Source organism: Acipenser ruthenus, chromosome 3 (genome assembly GCF_902713425.1).
Source record: "Acipenser ruthenus chromosome 3, fAciRut3.2 maternal haplotype, whole genome shotgun sequence".
Taxonomy (NCBI): domain Eukaryota; kingdom Metazoa; phylum Chordata; class Actinopteri; order Acipenseriformes; family Acipenseridae; genus Acipenser; species Acipenser ruthenus.
Genome location: NC_081191.1, coordinates 86,406,063 through 86,426,539, shown reverse-complemented (window position 1 = coordinate 86,426,539; position 20,477 = coordinate 86,406,063). Strand labels below are relative to the sequence as shown.

Here is a 20,477-nt window from a genome sequence, read left to right as displayed (position 1 = left end):
GTACATAAGAACATAAGAAAGTTTACAGACAAGAGGAGGCCATTCGGCCCATCTTGCTCATTTGGTTGTTAGTAGCTTATTGATCCCAGAATCTCATCCAGCAGCTTCTTGAAGGATCTCAGGGTGTCAGCTTCAACAACATTATTGGGGAGTTGGTTCCAGACCCTAACAATTCTCTCTGTAAAAAAGTGCCTCCTATTTTCTGTTCTGAATGCCCCTTTATCTAATCTCCATTTGTGACCCCTGGTCCTTGTTTCTTTTATCAGGTCGAAAAAGTCCCCTGGATCGACATTGTCAGTACCTTTTAGAATTTTGAATGCTTGAATCAGATCACCACGTAGTCTTCTTTGTTCAAGACTGAATAGATTCAATTCTTTTAGCCTGTCTGCATACGACTTGCTTTTTAAACCCGGGATAATTCTGGTCGTTCTTCTTTGTACTCTTTCTAGAGCAGCAATATCCTTTTTGTAACGAGGTGACCAGAACTGAACAAAATATTCTAGATGAAGTCTTACTAATGCATTGTAAAGTTTTAACATTACTTCCCTTGATTTAAATTCAACACTTCTCACAATATATCCGAGCATCTTGTTGGCCTTTTTTATTGCTTCCCCACATTGTCTAGATGAAGACATTTCTGAGTCAACATAAACTCCTAGGTCTTTTTCATAGATTCCTTCTTCAATTTCAGTATCCCCCATATGATATTTATAATGCACATTTTTATTGCCTGTATGCCGTACCTTAAACTTTTCTTTATTAAATGTCATTTGCCATGTGTCTGCTCAGTTCTGAATGCTGTCTAGATCATTTTGCATGACCTTTGCTGCTGCAACAGTGTTTGTCATGCCTCCTATTTTTGTGTCGTCTGCAAATTTAACACGTTTGCTTACTATACCAGAATCTAAATCATTAATGTAGGTTAGGTATAGCAGAGGACCTAATACTGATCCCTGTGGTACACTACTGGTTACCTCGCTCCATTTTGAGGTTTCTCCTCTAATCAGTACTTTCTGTTTTCTACATGTTAAACACTCCCTAATCCATGTGCATGCATTTGCTTGAATCCCTACTGCGTTCAGTTTGAGGATTCATCTTTTATGCTTTGTCAAAAGGTTTCTGGAAATCTGAATAAACCATGTTATATGCTTTGCAATTATCCATTGTCGATGTTGAGTCCTCAAAAAAATCAAGCAGGTTAGTTTGACACGATCTCTCTTTCCTAAAACCATGCAACCAGGATACTGTTACCATATAGGTAATTTTCTTATTATAGTTTCCATGTTTACATATAATAGAAGTCAGGCTTATTGGTATGTAGTTACGTGGTTCGGTTTTGGCGCCCTTTTTGTGGATCGGTATTATGTTTGCAATTCTCCAGTCTGTCGGTACAACCCCTGTGTCAAGAGACACTTGCATGATCTTGGTTAGCAGTTTGTTAATACAAACTGAACCGTGTCACGGTCAACATTGTCTGTCTCAAGAAGTCGGCAGCACTCAGCAAATCTATGTTTGCACCGTAGAATAAAATCTCTCGCCACCATGTTTTGCAATTTTCTTAGCCCTTAAATTTTTTTTAAGCGTATTTCATGTCTGAAATTAAAGATGTTCTCCCAAAGGCACTTGGTTACTCTTGTAGTTACGCTGCATGACTGTAAAATGACCAGCCACTACACAGAAAATGCATAGTTAATTTACATTTATTTAGAACACATACTATTTTATGTATTCTGATTTGGTCCAAATCAATACATGTACTAAATATTTGAAACGTGTACTAAATAGCGCGTTTTTGACCTGGATGGCCTTCCATACTCTGTGTCCCCGGGACGCGCGTCTGTCCGTCTGACGTGGGCAGCCCCACCGCAGATTAGTATTATTATTATTATTATTATTATTATATATGTTTTTAAAATCATGCAGGTAATACAGCTGAGTTGTGTGAGGTGCAAGCTTCAGAATATTGGCAGGCTCTTACTTTACGTTTTTTCCCGCTGTGGAGAACTGGAAAACATGGAGGCAGCTACGTCTCAGATCGGAACGGACTGAGGGACGGAACACTATACTGAGTTGCGCCCCTTTCATGTTGCCTCCTGTGTATGGTTGCGCGTTTTTGCTGAAAAATACGGCTTTTCAGTCTTTTTTGCTGACTGCTTCACAAGATTAAGCAACTGTTTTGAAAGACTTTAGCAGCTGCTGACATAAAGAAATGGCAGAGACGTCTAATAGATTTTTTGGCACCCTAAAGAACTGAACCGGCACAAGACCAGAGTGAACCTGAGAATTTATTTTGTTCTGCCAATTTGTTGCTCTACTGTAGTAATACTGCTAAGATTAAGGGTCTACTGGTTGCTTTTTTATTTCTTGGCAGAATTAATGCTAGTTCTGGTGTTGGGTACCAGTAGTTTTTTTCTTTCTAATTACCGTAGCTAGATATATATAGAGAGAAAGAAATGCGGCCATTTAAGTCTCCCTACTGCTAACAGATCATATTAAATATATTTATAAAAGAGCGCCCCTCGATTTAGTTTGATATTAATTATGTTGGTGCAGTTTTAAGAAATGTAACAAAAGCAGGACTTCACTTCCCATTTTTCTTGAGCTTCATGTCTTCTGGAAATGAGATTCTATTGTTATGCTGTTATATTCCTTTTTCTTATTGTTATTGTTAAAACTTTAATGAATTAAGAAAAAAAGATTTGTGTACCATAATACTAAGACTTTTGTATTTTATTGGGACCCCCAACATTTTCAGTGGGACCCCACACTTTCCTCTTGGACCTTCAGTTTTTTTAGTCGAGAGTCCTGGAGGAGCCTCAAAGGGAAAAAGTTTTGGAGAGCCCTGATGATATTAAGCAAAGCACGTTTCTGATTGAATTTGTCCTAGATTTATACTAAAGCCTGATTCGCACAGGACTAAAAATCACCACATAAACAGGTGGTTTCAGAATTTCTACAGACATTTGGTGAAATTTACTCCTGTGCGAATTGACCATGTCAGTGTTATGTTAGAATTGATCCAACATTTCCAGGGTATTCGCCTCAAAGCAACACCAGACTTTACAACAAACCATAATATAATATAATATTGAAATTGGTACGATCTGGCCTGAGATTCTACATTTCAGTCAACCGCTACTATTGGGCGTAACCAAATTGGGGACGGGCGAAAATACAAAACATAATCAAGGCCGGCGTCAGGGGGGGCACCAGGGGTGAGACTGCACCAGGGCCCAGTAAATCCTTGCACCGGCCCTGAACGTGATTGTCGACAGTACATTTGAAGACATGTATGGAAGTAAATATCACTCAATGTACGAAATGGTTATTCTAGCCTTTCAAAAAGAAGCTACAACGAGTAGTTATTTACACCTGGTTTATTGTTTACAAATCATGCACAAAAACGCCTTCTCTGGCCACAACATCGCATTTCATTTTGAATTTACCGACCTTTCCTGGTTTTTAGTTCTGTGCGAATCATACTTAAGGCTGTAAATCTGCATGAAATACTGTAGATGCATGGTTGGTTTCCTAGGCTTTGGGCTCCCTAATGTTACCTTACTTAAGGTAATCAAAGGTTAGTGCTGATCGGGGTCTGTGAAACCAGCCAGTAATGTTTAAATCCAGTAATGTTTAATCTATATGCACACCCAGTATTTAATTTTAAATTACAGTGGTTTACAGTGCATCAGAGTACTTCATCATGGTGATCAGTGATTGCAGCCTGGCCTCATTGATCTGAAACTGCCACTGTCCTTACACAGGAGAGCTACTAATGAGGTATTTTACATTAAGTGTAATCTAGAAATACTAAAATGAACATAATGAATCGTGTGTCTTTGTCTGTCTGTTGTAACGCAGTTTATTATTTACTATTATTGGGGGTAAGTCACGTCAGTAATAGACACACACTATTGTCCAGTCTTTGCTGAGGTTCTCTAGCAAGCCCCGCCCTCGGAGAACGTCTTGGAAGCATATAGCAGCAAATGAGAAGTAAGTCGCTCTCTTTGGACTTGCACACAACAGAGAGCAGATCGCTTACACTCCCCATCTATTAAGTGCTTGCCGGTTGTCGCTGATTCAGGACTGACCACCATTCCACTGAGCCTAGGTAGGACTCACTGTCATTGAATACAATACTACAGAGATTACTAAAATACGCAGGATCTCAGATTACCCCATTCTGTAATTCATTTAGCATACATAGAAGGAAGACCTGGCTGCTGGTTTTGTATGCAACGTGATTGATTTAAAATAAAAACAGTAACCACAGCTGACCCTGAAGATCTTTTTATGCTGAGCTAACGAACCCTTAACAAAAAGTCTGGTTACACTGTTTATGTGTGTGTGTGTGTGTGTGTGTCTGTCTCCTGTGTGTGCAGTGCTCTCCCTTATCAGACAGCTGTTGTGAGAGAAAGTGATTGTGACTGCAGTGTGGAGAATAAAAGCACCCCCCTCCCTTCCCGGCTGTGCTTCCTGTGCAAGCCATTCTGCTTGACTTGATGGATTACACTTCAGTGCACAGCTCTGCAGCAGTGTGTGTGTGAGGGTGTACAGGGTCGCAAGAGGGCAGAGGGGTAGAGAGAGAGAAACAGAAAGAGATAGCTCACACAGCTTGTCTCATGGTGCTACCTGGGGCTTGGCTGTGCTACCCTCCCTTCTTCCAATCAGACTTGTCTGATTCTGCTGATGGCCCTGCTAGCCCTGCACTGCTGATTATTGCAAGACTACTGTGTGAGACAGAACTTCTGCATCAGCGCAGAGAATTTACCATTTCTTTTCTGTGAAGGAAAATAAGAACTTGCAGAACTCAAGACAAACACCCAGGGGTCTTAACATTTTAGAGGTTAATTATTGAAACGTTTCTTTGTGTTAAATGTTTAGAATTTGTCCTAAATGTTTCATCAAATAGCTGTACTGTTTCATACACACGGGTGTCAGGTTAGTTATTTAAAGTCTTTTCCATGCACAATGTTGTACACATGTAGTCCTGTCCACATTAATATTGTAGTGCATCATAAAAAAGACTCCCATTGCATAACAGTTTCAACCATTCCTGGTTTTAGTATGAGTTTACAAAGACACACTTGAGCTTGTTACCTACACTGTGGCTAATGAAGCTTGTATAAAAACCTGGAATGGGTGAAACTGCTATGCAATGGGAGTCTTATTTCCATCCTTGTAACAGTACTCAAGTGGGGTACTTTATAGGCCTACTGTACAGATTTATATTTTGATATAACATAATGTGTACAGAGTTAGGCTCCGGCTCACCACGACCCTGTAAAGGAGTAAGCGGTTAATGATAATGGATGGATGGATGGATAATGTGTACAGAGTGCAATTGTGTGGTGTCTGTCTCACGACATGCCAGGTTTAGTGAGGGACTACTGTATAGCTACCAATGCAAATATGAAGTCTGGAATAAATAACTACAGTACACATTTTACTGTACAGAAGAGTTCATTAATAGGTAATGTGATGGGGTAGCAGGTTTTTAGATTAATTTTTTTTAAAACTGTAATATGGTTTACTTTTTTGTTTTGTTTCCCAGCTAAATCTAAACTGAGGAATATTCAAATACAAATTTCATTTTTGAAAGAATATTCGAACATGAAAACCCCATGTGTGTCGCATTGCCCTAGACATACAGGAGATTGATTTACTGCCAATTTAACCTGGACTCCCAGTTTTTAGAAATACCTTCTGTGTATACAAATAACTCAGTCCTGCTGTAACACTCGTCTCCAGAAGGGGGCACCAGAGTCAGAGTTTTATTTGGTCCTGGCTCTTCACTAAAGCTTCACTGATCTAAGAATTGAATTTTTAGAGCTCCTGCAAGGAGACATTTTAAAAGATTTGCACAGTAATTTTGCAGTTTTCCCTCCATGATTTTCCTATGGCTATACTATATATTTACCATAGTTTACCATGGTTTGCCATGCTTTTTGAATATGCTTTACCGTACCTCTCTGGGCTTTATAATGCTTGCCTATGCTTTACCATTCTTTCAGTGCTTTATTACACTTTGCTATGCTTTTTTAATAAGGGAGGGTTGGTATTGACTGTGAATTGTTCACAGAGCCTGACCCCATCATTAAAGCATTCTGAGCGCTGTTTCAGTTCCTACCTGGATTGATGTTTGCTTGTGTGAGCTCCTCTCACTGATCCAGTGTTTCAGTCCCTACCCGGATTGATGTTTGCTTGTGTGAGCTCCTCTCACTGATCCAGTGTTTCAGTTCCTACCTGGATTGATGTTTGCTTGTCTGAGCTCCTCTCACTGATCCATTGTTTTGGGAGGTTGTTGATGAGCCCTGGAAGGTTTGTGAGCTGTGAAGTTGCAGCACTGTTAAACCTGTGGCGGTTCCTGAGTGGCTCCTCTGGTAAAAGCACGACCATGTGGTGTGCAGGATGAGTCGTGTAGTTAGGGCAGTGCAGGGGTCCCTGAGTGGCTCCCCTGGTAAAAGCACGGCCGTGTGGTGTGCAGGGTGAGTCGTGTAGTTAGGGCAGTGCAGGGGTCCCTGAGTGGCTCCCCTGGTAAAAGCACGGCCGTGTGGTGTGCAGGGTGTCGTGTAGTTAGAGCAGTGCAGGGGTCCCTGAGTGGCTCCCCTGGTAAAAGCACTGCCCCGTGGTGTGCAGGGTGAGTTGTGTAGTTAGAGCAGTGCAGGGGTCCCTGAGTGGCTCCCCTGGTAAAAGCACGGCCGTGTGGTGTGCAGGGTGAGTCGTGTAGTTAGGGCAGTGCAGGGGTCCCTGAGTGGCTCCCCTGGTAAAAGCACGGCCGTGTGGTGTGCAGGGTGAGTCGTGTAGTTAGGGCAGTGCAGGGGTCCCTGAGAGGCTCCCCTGGTAAAAGCACGGCCCCGTGGTGTGCAGGGTGAGTCGTGTAGTTAGGGCAGTGCAGGGGTCCCTGTGGTTTGCATCCTGGCTGTGTAAAGTTGTCTGTCTTTGCTGGAGATTCGGTGCGGAGCGTCGCATTGGCTTTGGCACTCCCGTGGGTTAGGTAGGCAAAAGGACTGATGTAGTGATATCACCTGGTTTCACTGAGATGTATAACTGCGTGCCATCTGCATAACGGTGAAAGTTTACACCATGCTTACGAATAATCTGGCCTAGCGGTAGCATGTATAAAGAGAATAAAATTGGACCAAGGATAGAACTCTGAGGGACACCACAGTTAATATTTGCTAAAGAAGATATTGACTCCCCCAGTGAAACAAAAAACTGTCTATTAGAAAGGTAGGATCTAAACCAGTTTAGTACATTACCCGCCAGACCCACCCACCCCTTTAGACGGTCAATTAAAATGGAATGATCCACAGTATCAAAAGCAGCACTAAGGTCCAAAAGAACCAGAATGGAAATAGAATTTGAATCTGCACTCATCAGTAAATCATGTGTTATTTTAACCAGGTCAGTCTGTACTGTGATTAGAACGAAACCCAGATTGAAACCTTTCAAGAATATTGTTTGAACTCAAGAAAACATTAAGTTGTTTTAAGTACTATTTTTTCAAGGACCTTTGCAAAAAACGGGAGGTTTGAAATGGGTCTAAAGTTACTCAGAAGTGAGCTGTCTAAGTTTTTTAAGAAGGGGCTTAACCAGGGCAGTTTTAAAAGAGGACGGAACGATTCCAATTTCCAGTGAACTATTTATAATCGTAAGAATATCATTGCACAGGAAATTAAAGATATCCTTCAGAAACCTAGTTGGAATTGGATCTAAAGTACTAGTTGCAGATTTCATCTGCATTACAGTCATGTTTAATTCCTCAGCAGTAATCAAAGCAAAAGATTCCAGCACTGTTTCCCCCAATCTGTCCGGGATACTTAAGTCAGGGCCATAAACTAGAATTTGATCCCTAATGGACTTTATTTTATTTTGAAAGTAATTAAGAAATTCTTCACACTTAGTTGAAGACACTTCATTGTTACTAACAGGTGGTAAAGAAGGGTTTACCAGTTTATCTATTGTTAAAAAGAGCCCCATGGAATTATTTTTATTTTCCTCAAAAAGATTATAGAAATAACCATGTCTTGCCTGATCTTCTAGCATTATTCTAGCTCAATAAATAATCTTTCATAATGTCATCATAAATATGTAATTTTGTCACCCTCCATTTACATTCCATCTTACAACACTCTCTTTTCATTTGATGGATAGTACTGTTAATCCAAGGAGCTTTACGTTTAGAAGAGACTCATCTAGTCTTAAAAGTATGAAAAGTAGTTGTGCACAGATAGTTATATCTGTCGACTAACTCATGAGTAGACAGGGACTGCGAAGGAGCAGCAGGCAATGAAGTTATAATTTCAGAGAACCTTTTTGCCATTGAGGGATTATTTAAATGACTTTTAATTAAATGAGTCCCACACTTATTAGGTACAGGTAGAGAAGATTCAGATAAAATACTAAAGTGATCAGAGATAGCAAGGTCAATTATGGGCAAAATATGAACACCTAAACCCAGAGTAATGACAAGATCTAAAGTGTGCCCATGGTTATGGGTGGGCCCTGACACATGCTGAGTGAAATCAAGAGAGTCTAGGATCCTTAGAAAGTCACAAGCCTTTGAATCATCTTCATTATCAATGTGTAAATTAAAATCTCCAAGAATAATAATCCTATCATAATTAGTCGATAATATAGACAAGTATTCCACAAATTATGATAGAAAAAGATGACAGAGTTTTGGTGGTCGATAAATGCTTACAATAAGTGGGTGGCAAGTTAATATTAAAGTTAGAGATTCAAATGAAGAAAATTCATCAGCATTTATTTGTTTACATTTATACTAATTACGAAAAATACTAGCTAGTCCTCCCCCTCTCCCTACCAAACGAGCCTTCTGAACAAAAATATAATCTGAAGGAGAGGCTTCAATCAAAGTGATATTCTCATCCACACAAAGCCAAGTCTCAGTTAGAAATAAAAATCATGTTCATGTTGTGCAATAAAATTGTTAACAACTCCAAAATTATTCCACAGAATAGAACTCTCACAAAACAGTTAGTTGCTTTTTAAACAACTCGACTCACACAGCACACAGGCAGCGCCGCAGCAGAGACAGACAGTCCATCAGCGTAATGCCCACAAAACCACATGTTTTCTCGTTATCCAATGATCCAAATAAACATACAAAAACATTTAATCAAGCATCATCGCTGGGCTTCTGGGTAATGTAGTTTTCAAAGCAGTCCATTATTTTTTATAGGAGAATAACAGCGGTTATTTTTATTTTATTTATTTTTTAAAAGTGCAGTTGCAAAGCAGAATTCCATTCTCAAAATGCCAATTCCGTCCATGATTCAGCGATCGTGGAAAATCAGTAGCCCTACGGTAGCTCTTTGACATCCGCTTTCGAGTTCCTGGGTGTGAAAGAGAAAGTTGACTTGGTCGTGGGATCAGAGGACACCCACTGAACCTTCAGTTCTCCTGAGTTCAGAATGGAAATGTGAAAATGACACAAGAAATTACAGCTTTTGTTTATCACTTGTATGTTTCTGCTTGCTTTTGATATTCTTTGCTTTGGATTAGTCACGTCTCCGCTTCCAAATAAATAAATAAATATTTACATAGAGTGCTTTGTTGTTTAGCTCTGTTAGATTACTGCAGATAATCCTCTCCACACAACTTTTATTTTTTTAATGTTTCTGTCATAATCCTGGGAATCTGCTCCCAGTGCAGCACTGGTAAAGAATCTCTGTGCCAGACTACACACTGCCTCCCTCCCTCTCAGTCCCTCACCTCTATCCTCTAGACTACACAGTGCCTCCCTCTCAGTCCACTAGACCACTAACCACAAGACTACACAGTGGCTTCCTCCCTCTCAGTCCACTAGACCACTAGCCTCTAGACCACACTGCCTCCCTGCCTCCCATTCCGTCCACTCTAACCACAAGACCAACACTGCCTGCATCCCTCCCATTCCCTCCACTCTAACCACTAGACCACACTGCCTCCAGCCCTCCCATTCCCTCCACTCTATCCACTAGACCACACTGCCTCCCTCCCTCCCATTCTGTCCACTCTAACCACTAGACCACACTGCCTCCCACCCCTCCCAGTCCCTCATATACAATTAAATGCTGCACAGATACAGTCTTACACACAAATACATGTTGCGATAATTTTATAAAATAGTGATGGACGTCTTACGATGTTATGATGATAGGTTACAGACATTCTAATATGTTAAAGCTTAAACTTTTTAAACATATTTAATACAAATGTTTAAATGTTTAGGAAATTATATAGAAACTGATACCCCTAGTTTATAGCATGTTAATTTAGTTGGTATGGCTTGGCATGTTTTCCCCGTGCTGTATGTTCAATGCAGTTTACATGGCTGTATCATTTTTGCATAATTTACATATGGCTGCAAAATCAGTTATCAGCAGTTATCTCTTGCAAAATTGTACGACACGTGTTTTCCGGTACGATACGGTCTGCTGCATGAAAGTAATGGGGACAAAGTCATAAAGGGCTAGAAACTGCATTGTGAACCTTTTTACAGTGTGTGCACAAATTCACTTCTAGTAGAATTTAATAATGCATGCCCCGGGAGATCGGAACCTGCATTAAAGCTCAAGAATATGTGAGTGACATCATATCCAGTTTAGATCCACCCGTAGCAGCTCCGGGGGGGGGGAGAGGGGAGGGGGGTGGAAGCAGAAAACAATTTAATAGACTGCTCCAGGGAGAGCAGTCCCTGTGTGAACTGATGTAACAAATTAAAAAAGTCACTTCTAATCACCTCAAAGCCTGTGATGGAAAAGCAAAGTGTCTATTTTAGGAAATAAAACTTAATTCAGGAAAACTATTCAACATAAGAATGTTTACGAGGTCATTGGGCCTACCTGTGCTCGTCCTGTTCCTAGCACCTGATTGATTTCAAAACTTTGTCAGTTCGGGTCTTAAAGGATGTCATTGATTCAGCATCAACAACATGGCTAGGTAACCTCACCCTCACCACTTTCTGTTTTAAAGAAGTGCTTCCTACCCTCTGTCGTAAGTCTGCCTCCACTTCATTGTCAATTGTGTGTCCTTTCAACCTAGTTTCTTGGCTAAGGTTAACTTTGCCAAAATATTTTAAAGCCTTCAATCAAGACACTCCTAATTCTTCCTGACTAAATAAGTTAATTTCCTTCAACCTAGCTCATTCAAGCCCTTGACACTGCTCTCCCTTTTTTTCCTATGGAGATCAGACGTTCTGTTATTGTTCAATAACGGAAAAGCACATATACCTGGTCTACCACCTTTGCTTACAGAATATACATAGAATGAAATCGCTTTTCAAAGTTGTAGTAGCATGTAATTGTGATAGGGAGGGGATATTGACTCTGGATTTGATGGATGAAATCTTTCTGGCGAACCTCTTATCCAATTGCATGAAACTTAAATACACTAGTAATATTGTGATAACTTAAGTGTAGCTAATTTAAAAGATTATGGTCCGCTCGTCTCTCCTCACGATTCTTGATCCACTCCCTTGTCCACACGACTCTGTTCCTGTGCTTTCCCCTTCATTTACAAAGTTTTACTGCAATTATAAGTGTAGCACCACTTAGTGCACCAGCAATGATCACGTGCTGCTTGAAAATGTTTCCCAACAACGTTTCTGACCATTTTTTAATGAAACAAACATGTTTCCTCGTTTATAACATGATTTAATTATAACATACCATAGGAATTCCATTATCCCATGAACAGCTCAGCATATACCAGGACCAGGTTCTAGGCAGCAGCACAACTCCCTGTGACACACACACACACACCTACCTTAAATTCCACAGCAAAGTGTAATTAAGCACAGTGAAAGCATGGTAAAGCATTGGAAAACCTTTTCAAGCCCAAAATAGTATGGTAAGCAAATTAAACATGGCTTAATGTGGTAAATGTATAGCATGGTATAACCATAAAAAGGATGGGGAAACTGCATAATTGTCGTGCAGATTTACTTTTCCCACCAATACTGTGCTAGAAGATGTGACCCTGCTTGTGTCGCCACCCCCCCACCCGCAGGCCTGCTGGTTAGAGGACAATGGCTGACCTTGATCTGAGTCTGAGTGATGCTCTCGAAGACAGCCCACCCCCTGGTGTTGAGGAGCCGGTAGTGCAGACAGACTTCATTGCGTCACTGGAGGCTGAGAAATTTGATGATGTCGTCGGGGAGACTGTGGACAAGACCGACTACTGCCCCCTGCTGGACAACGATGAGGAGCCCAAGAGCAAGAGTGAGTATACCAAATAACTGTGCAAACATGGCCTTATGTGGAAGTGTGCTTAAACAAGAAGTAAGCTTGTATGTAATACAATTTTATAAGACAGTAGAAGAGAAAAGACAATATCAAAAAATCTGAGTAGTTGAGTACTCTAAATCACTTCTTATAGTATACAGGTAGCTTGTTGCCACTTGACCCTGTTCTGGGTTAATCGGTGCGGCAATATGTTTAAAAATATAATGCCGCGATACGGACAACACGGGATACAGCAAATGTAATGTAATGTAATGTAGGATCTTGTAAATACTGCAGGGTATTCTGTAACACTTAAATAAACATGAACCAGGTTAACTGATTTAAGTGGCAACAAGGTACCTCTACATTATAAACGGGCTGTCCCAATTTAATGAGAGGCATTTGAGACAACCTTAGTCACACTTTTCTGTTTCTAAATGAAAAGAAAAATAATGAAATCACATCACATTATGATTAAATGTTAAGTACGAGTAAATTGTTTTGTTTTTTTCATTCCTAAACAAAATTAATCGCTGGTTTTTATTTCTACATGAAATGAAAAAGAATGAAATCACATCTTATCACAAGACGAGGCACCTGCAATGTTGACACGTCAACTTTCTTTGCAACAGCAGCTTGAGAAACCACAGGAGACTCCAACTCCTTCAAGGGTTCAACGTGGTTTACGCAAGTCACGCAAGTCACAGAGAGGCGGTGTGGTCCAGTGGTTAAAGAAACGGGCTTGTAACCAGGAAGTCCCCGGTTCAAATCCCACCTCAGCCACTGACTCATTGTGTGACCCTGAGCAAGTCACTTAACCTCCTTGTGTTCCGTATTTCGGGTGAGACATAGTTGTAAGTGACTCTGCAGCTGATGCATAGTTCACACACCCTAGTCTCTGTAAGTCGCCTTGGATAAAGGCGTCTGCTAATTAAACAAATAATAATAATAATAATAATAATAATAATAATAATAATAATCACGTACTCACTGCACTGTGCTACACGAACCTGTCTTGCGCTGAAAAGCGATCTCTGTTCATCATTTGTAAATACTGCATCACAATTAAACAGACTGATGTATTATGACATAAATGCATTGGGAAGAACCGTCTCCCAGAGTTGCATCCCATTTAAGCAGAAATCCCAATTATCAGTATCCCAATGAGGCAGCACTGACTGTACTTTTATATATTGGTCATAATGCAATTTACATGGCTGCATCATTTTTTGCATAATTTACAAATGGCTGCAAAATCAGTTATCTGCAGTTATTCTTTAAAGACAAAGTGGTTTGGTAATTATTTTGGACTTGGAAGCAGAAACATTGAAAACGGGGCAGGTTAACTGTGTTATCCTCTAATACGCTGCAAGCATGGTAGCTGGTTAGAAAACATTGTATAGCTTGTTACCTCTACACTGTGGCTAATCAAGCTCGTAGTAAAACCTGGGATGGATGAAACTGCTGTGCAATATGAGTCTTCTTTCCATCCCTGATGTATACTGTATTGTAAAGAGGATATCTTAATATTCATGTTTAACGTTTTAATTGTTATTATGCCAGGGAGCTGTAACCAGCACTGGAACCGTTTAAACTGTAAGTGGACAAGAAGTACAAATACTAAATTAAATGCATTTGCATCCCTAGTGGCTATGTTGTGAGTTGTGTTGTGATTGAAGACAGAGGTTAGTTCAGCTGAAAGCAAAAAAGTCTTTCAGCCTCCTGGATGTGCCCCGGCAGAGCACTTACTGGTGGAAGGTACTCAGTGAAGACGCTCCCTCTTTGTGAGAGCTGTGTAATGGAGCGAGGGAGTGTTGATGCTGGGGAGTGGATGGAAAAGTACAGCTGCCTACCCTCTGGAGGGCTGGTTATGTAAGAGCCCCCGTGAAGGACTGGGAGGGAGGAAGAGAGTGTGGTCTAGTGGTTAGAGCTGAGAGCCGGGGAGAGGGGGGGGGCAGTATTGTTCCAGTGGTTAAAGCTGAGAGACTGGTGGTGGTGTAGGCAGTGTGGCCCAGTGGTTAGAGCTGAGAGACTGGGAGAGGGGAAGGCAGTGTGGTCTAGTGGTTAGAGCTGAGGGACAAGGAGGGAGGCAGTGTGGTCTAGTAGTTAGAGCTGAGGGAGGCAGGGTAGGTCTTGTGATTAGAGCTTAGGAAGGGAGGCAATGTGGTCTAGTTGTTAGAGCTTAGGGACTGGGAGAGAGTGGGGTGATATTGTACACATGGTATATCAGAACATAATGTACCGTATCACCTCAATCCGGCCCTCACACCACTTGAACAAAAATTCTAAACCAAAGCAAAAAAAAAAAAAATACATTTCTTATTTTGCTTTGCTATATTTCTCACTGTTGTAAATAATATGCTTCTCTGCCTTTTGTTGGTTAAATACAGTCCTGTCTCCCTGCCCCCTCTCCCCCCCCCCCCACCCCTCTCTTTCACATACACATGCACTGAATACGTTTACACAGGGGATCAGACAGCTTCCAAAAATAGCTACACGCTGCTGCCAGCTCTGAGACGAGTTAGACACGAGGCTCTGCAGAGATGCACTGTCAGTGCAGACTGAGCTACAAGCCTTCTGATGCATCTGAAGACCATTCTACTAGGAGTGTAATGATACACTAATGTCACGACAAGAGACATATCACGATATGTTTTGCAATACCTGTGATGGTCTTGATGGGCTACTTGTATGATGCACAATAAGATCAGGTGATCATTTATGATTATTTAATGACGAACTGTTTTGTTAAACGACAAACTGCAATGAGCTATGTTGTGCTCTTGGTTTTGTATCACAATACAAACAATACATACCTCTATTACGATATGATATATCGTTACACCCCTAAGTTCTACAGAAGAGGTCCATTCGGTTTGAAACGCCTGTCTCCCTGTATGGTAATGTTTTTAGCAAACATGGAGCCTATTTTTTTTTTAAAACTGGTACTACACCTGGAAGAAATCTCTGTTTGCAGGCCTTGCTTTCAGATAGTCTGGCACTTCCTTGGTCAGCTGGATTTTTGAATTTGTATATTAACAATAAAGCCGTATATAATAGAGCTACAGGACTGTGATCGTCTGTGCATATTGTTCTCTGTCCTACAACCCCATGTTGCAGCGAGTATTTGCTTGGTATTCTACTTTTGATTCAGAATACTGAATTCAAAACACTGTTTGAAATGCCCCAAATACAGAATTTGCGTGAGTTGAGTATTTGCTTTGCATGATGGGTTACTAGTGCGCATGTAAATAACCGCAAACTGTGTCTGCAGTAGGTTTTCTAGCTTCTGGAGAGCAAATAGAAACATCGGGGCATGTTTGGAATTACAGAACAGAAAGGAATCAGTCCACACACACACACACACACACACACACACACACACACACACGAGGGTCCTCATCTGAGGATGATCATTGCGTAATAAGCGCACAGTAGCTGAAAGGTTACACATAAAGTAATGTATTTACTGCATTCTAATCAAATGCAATTCGAAACGTCAGTAAGAGACAAGGCAGTGATCATGTTCACCATGTAGAGTGTGACAGACAGACACAGACAGACAGACAAACAGACTATTATTTTTTTTTTTTTTGTATCTTTTAATTTTGAAATGTAAGCAAAATCTATACCATATTACAGGAAAATAAATCTTTTGGAAGTAAAATAAACCCAGTACCCCATCAAAGAAACTGCACCGTACAATGTGTGATCTGTATTGGTTTCCTTTGCACGATATCTTTTTCATCCAGTCTTGTATAAATCCTGTTAGTTGAACAAATACAAACACTGCCATTTCAAGCTGTGTTTGTTCGAATATGTGAATATTTTTCCCAGCACTGTTTGGTTTTGCATGTGAACAAGCCGTTTGCTGCTGCGCTGAAGTGGAGACTGACCCAGTGTGTGTTTGATTGGCAGGCTCTGCTACGAGCGAGAAGACTGTGCTGGAGAACGGAGAGCATGATGGGCAGGAGGCACAGAAAACAGGTAAGCGCTCCGCTGTGTACAGGACCTGGGGTTCAGACACTGCTTTAGACAGGGGTTCCCAAACCTTCCCTACCCACGACCCACCTGAAGAGGGAGGAAGTGTCCAGGGACCCACCGTCACTGAGACTATGGGTAATATGCGAAGATTCAACAGAAAAATATATCACCATAAACCAAGCCAGCAGAGATTGAAATAATACTTGCATTGCATAGCAGCTTGATCAGTTTTTCTATGAGTTTAGGAAGACACACCTGAGCTTGTTACCTATACACTGTGGCTAATCAAGCTTGTATTAAAACCTGGAATGAAACTGCTATGCAATAGGAGTCTTATTTCCATCCCTGAAGCTTACAGTATTAGTGGTTATGAAGTGCTGTATTTTCAAACATAGTATCCACACTACAGGAGTAAAACTGAAGAGAAAATACACTTCACAAGTGAATCTTTACCAACCACGAAAATATCATCTTGATGCAGTTATAACCTTGTAGTTCAGTGCAGTCCACCTATTATTCTAGATAGATAGATAGATCGATAGATCGATAGATGGAGATTGCTGATATATTAGGAGGTTCATGGCAAACCCAGAAGAGTCCCAGTTAGATAAGTTTGAACTACTGACCTTAAATTAAGTGGCATTTTCAATACCCATAATATTGGAAAATCCTGCCCATTGACTCCTAATGTACAGCACAGTCAGAATCGCACAGCAACACCCATTGGAAGTGCCAAGACATCTCAATGGATGCCACCACAGCGTTCAGCAGCAACCCTAGCGTTCAGCAGCAACCCTCTCCTTCGTAGCTGCAGATTTAGGAAGCTGCTCGCAAGTCCTCTGGTCAGATGCTTGGAAGAACAGCTCCTGAGAGACATGTGGTTAATAATTCAGCAGCAGAGGGAATATTTCTTTATTTGCTATTCCCCTCACACGTTTGTAACTTTGGTAACTATATCCAGAGGCACGCATCTTTCAGAAGGTCAAGTACAGTAGATTGATCAGTACCATTTCAGATGGCAGTTTAACTTCAGTTACTCTAATAAGCTCTTGCAAGCAGTAACTACTAAGTTTGCCATCGTAATTTTGCACCCTTTTGCTTTCTCTGCAAAAAAATGTCTTTCTGTCAGGTTCACAGGCTTGCTGAATAATGACTTGCCATAAAAAAGTATATGTATTTAAACCAGATATAATTTGAACTGTTTAACTGTCGAACATTTGACATTTTAAATAAAATGCGTTAATTCGAAAATTACAAAATGTAACCACAAAAAAACTTAAATACATGCATAAAAGATACACACTGTTCCTTATTTTTGCGAAGACGTTTTTGGTTTGATGATTTTCCGAACAAGGTCCTTGTAGTTGGGTTGAAAAGATTGCTTTTAACGAAGTTCATCACAGAAAATGTTGCTTCACACAGACATGTGCTTATGAAAATGAACAGTATTTTTATGCTGGAATATGCCAGACACTGGTGTTTTTTTGTCTGCATGCAAAACTGAAACCCAGCAATCTTGCTGCTGGCTTTGTAGCACTGGCAAGCAACTCCAGCAACTGTCACTGCACAGCTGCCTTGTCACTGTGAAATCTCACATTGTGCTGAAAAGGAGATTAAAAAATGTGAATGCAGACTAACAGGCATGTTTACAGTGCATGCTGGGACTAAGATTGTATTAATCAGTACCATAATTAAAGTGCTTGTATTGCTAACCAATGCTGGTTTCTCTTACTCTCTCCCCCCCCACCCCTCTCCCCCCTCACCCTCTCCCTCATTCTAGCTGCCTAGAGAGCGCCCCCTTACCTGGTGCAGGACTAACAGCGACACGGTAGTTTCTGCAGGCACCCCCCCTCTCCTCTTCACTGCTAGCACTCTTCGCAATCCTAACCAGCCTAACCTGGTCTCCAGGCTGCGTCTCTAGGGATCCCTGTCTGGACTGGAAGGGTCTCCCTCTCCACTCTCACCACTCGCCAGCTCTTCTTTCATTTTAACCATGTCTGCTGTGATGAGCTCTTCCTTCACAGCTTTGCCTGGTGGAGGCATTCCTCTCCTCGAGCTCAGATGCCCTTCCCGTATAAAAGTTTACCACTGTGTCTGTGCGGTTATACCATGGTTATACTATGCATTTACCATAGTTTACCCAGGTTTGCCATGTTTATTAATATGCCTTACTGAACCTCAATATTCTTTACAGTGCTTTTACTATGCTTTATTACAATTTACTAAACATATCGTGGTGAACTTTTATAAGAGCTGCGCTTGCTTGATATTTTCTCAAGAGGAGAGGAGATCTGACCCAGAATACGAGAGCTCTACCGGGAAGCGAAGGGTGCTGCTCATTACAGCAGTGCTCTATTTGCACCATTTAAAAATTGCACTACTACAGTTCTGCAATGATAATTGAGCTTTTTATATTATTTATTTATTTATTTATTTAATCCAATAATTCCTTTTACATTTGTATCTTTTTTTTATTATTATTATTTTTTATAAATGATTTGTTTATATTTATGCTTTAATACCACTAGCTGAGCGTTGTCGGTTCAGCTTCACCCCAGTTAGTGAAGGTTATCCGTGACAAGGCAAGGTTACTGACGGTGTAGCTGCTGTCAGTTGCACTGCATGCTAAGAGAGCGGCTCTTCTTAAGTAGCAGTGGACTCCTGTGGGAATGGGACTGGCTCCCCCAGGTTAACAGGGTAATATTTTAGCGCTTTGGGGATTTTTGTTTTATTTTATTTTTTTCATATTCTTTCAAAATGTTACCAGAAAAATATATTTTCATTCACTTTGAATTTTTGTAGAATAAAAATCTCTCAGGCGTAAAATAAACCAGGTGACGCCCCATCAAATGACCTATTAAAGAAAGAAAACCCTCTTCTGTATAGTAGAAGGAGTGTCATTTATGCTTTGGTTTCCAGTGCATGACATATTATCGATACAAATTCTGCTTTATGAACTAATACGAAGGTGATTGCTTTTGCCATCAAATACATTTCAAGCTGTGTTTGTGGGAATGTTTGAAAATTTTTATGAACACTCATTTATTTAGTAAATATATTGATTAAGGGTCCAGAACTAACTGAGATCTAGTCTTTCCCCTTTCACAGCTGTGGGGAAAATTACACATTGAAATCCCAGATCTGCAATCTAAACCTGGGAACATTTCTTAAGCTGATCACACAGAGCCAGTAATTTCTCCACCCTCTTTCACTCTCTTCCTGCTTTCCTTTATTTTCTCTTGGCTGTCATCATTACTTTTATTTATTTATTTATTTATTTATATAGCTCTGAAATACATCCAATTTTTTTTTTAGAAACCTGTTGAATGTCCAGAGTGTCTTGGCTTAAGTGTGTCTAAAATTAAAGTCACATTTATAACGAATTTGTCTGACTCAATTGAATATGTATTGTAAAGAAGTGTGTGTGTGCGTTTTATAGTTTTGTATGAACACTATCCCCATCTCATTTAAATGTAACAAAATAGTTCATTGTTAATTGACTATTTGATCCTATTATTCACATTAGCACCTCCGTAATGTATGTTTGTGTTTGGGGGCTACAGATCCTATGATGCATTTCGAGTTGCCATAATGCTCATGCAAAAACGTGCACTATCTTAAACATTATCGCTATCTAAAAGTGGAGGTGTTGACAGCGGTGGATAATGCAGAAAGATGTTGCTACAGATTTCAACATTCCCACGAATAGTGTCAACTATTCAAAAAATTCAAGTCGTCAATGTTTCTGATTCGCTCAATACCCTGATGTTGAGGACACCTTGCTTTTGTGGTTTAAAAATGTCTGTAATCAGAGTGGGACATGCAGGTTTCAATATATGCTTTTGAAAAGTTCACATTTATATTTATAATACGTTGTTCTGTAATTTAAATTTTATTTCAGTGTTACTGTAACTTCAATACAAAGGACAGTATGCATATGGCTTTAGATTCCTGATTATACACTTTTTTTTTTTTTTTTTTACTGGTCCCTTGGTCGCTGCTGTTACAGGACCATTGTTTCTCCTGATTTTTTTTTTTTGTTTTCTTGGTGTTTCTGTGCCTCTGCAGTTATTAAAACCAGCAGTACGTCTCTGGAGAGCTGCTGATCTTTTCAGTTTCAGAGTCTGTGCTGCAGGCGCCTGACAAAATGTCATCGCTGACGAAAGTGAGGGGGGTCTGAAATCCAGCGTCACCCCCAGTCTTAACTTAGTGTCATATTGCTAACAAAAGACCACAAGAAAACGACTAAACGAGAGGAGG

At 40.5% G+C, this 20,477-nt stretch overlaps 1 protein-coding gene across 10 annotated transcripts in view; it reads left to right on the top strand.

Moving 5' to 3' along the window:
- Positions 1–20,477, top strand: part of LOC117394408 (microtubule-associated protein 4-like) — a 141,135-nt gene that overhangs the window by 29,658 nt on the left and 91,000 nt on the right. For 9 of the 10 annotated variants that reach the window (XR_009320399.1, XR_009320398.1, XR_009320396.1 and 6 more), the window contains exons 3-4: positions 12,019–12,230; positions 16,152–16,220. Coding sequence is in view for 2 of the 10 variants with exons in the window: in XM_059018381.1 (XP_058874364.1) it covers positions 12,038–12,230; positions 16,152–16,220 (262 nt within the window). In the remaining 8 variants the exon portion in view is untranslated. Of the gene's footprint in view, positions 1–4,010; positions 4,112–12,018; positions 12,231–16,151; positions 16,221–20,477 lie in introns of those variants that run through there. The other variant, XR_009320392.1, reaches the window with a different exon arrangement.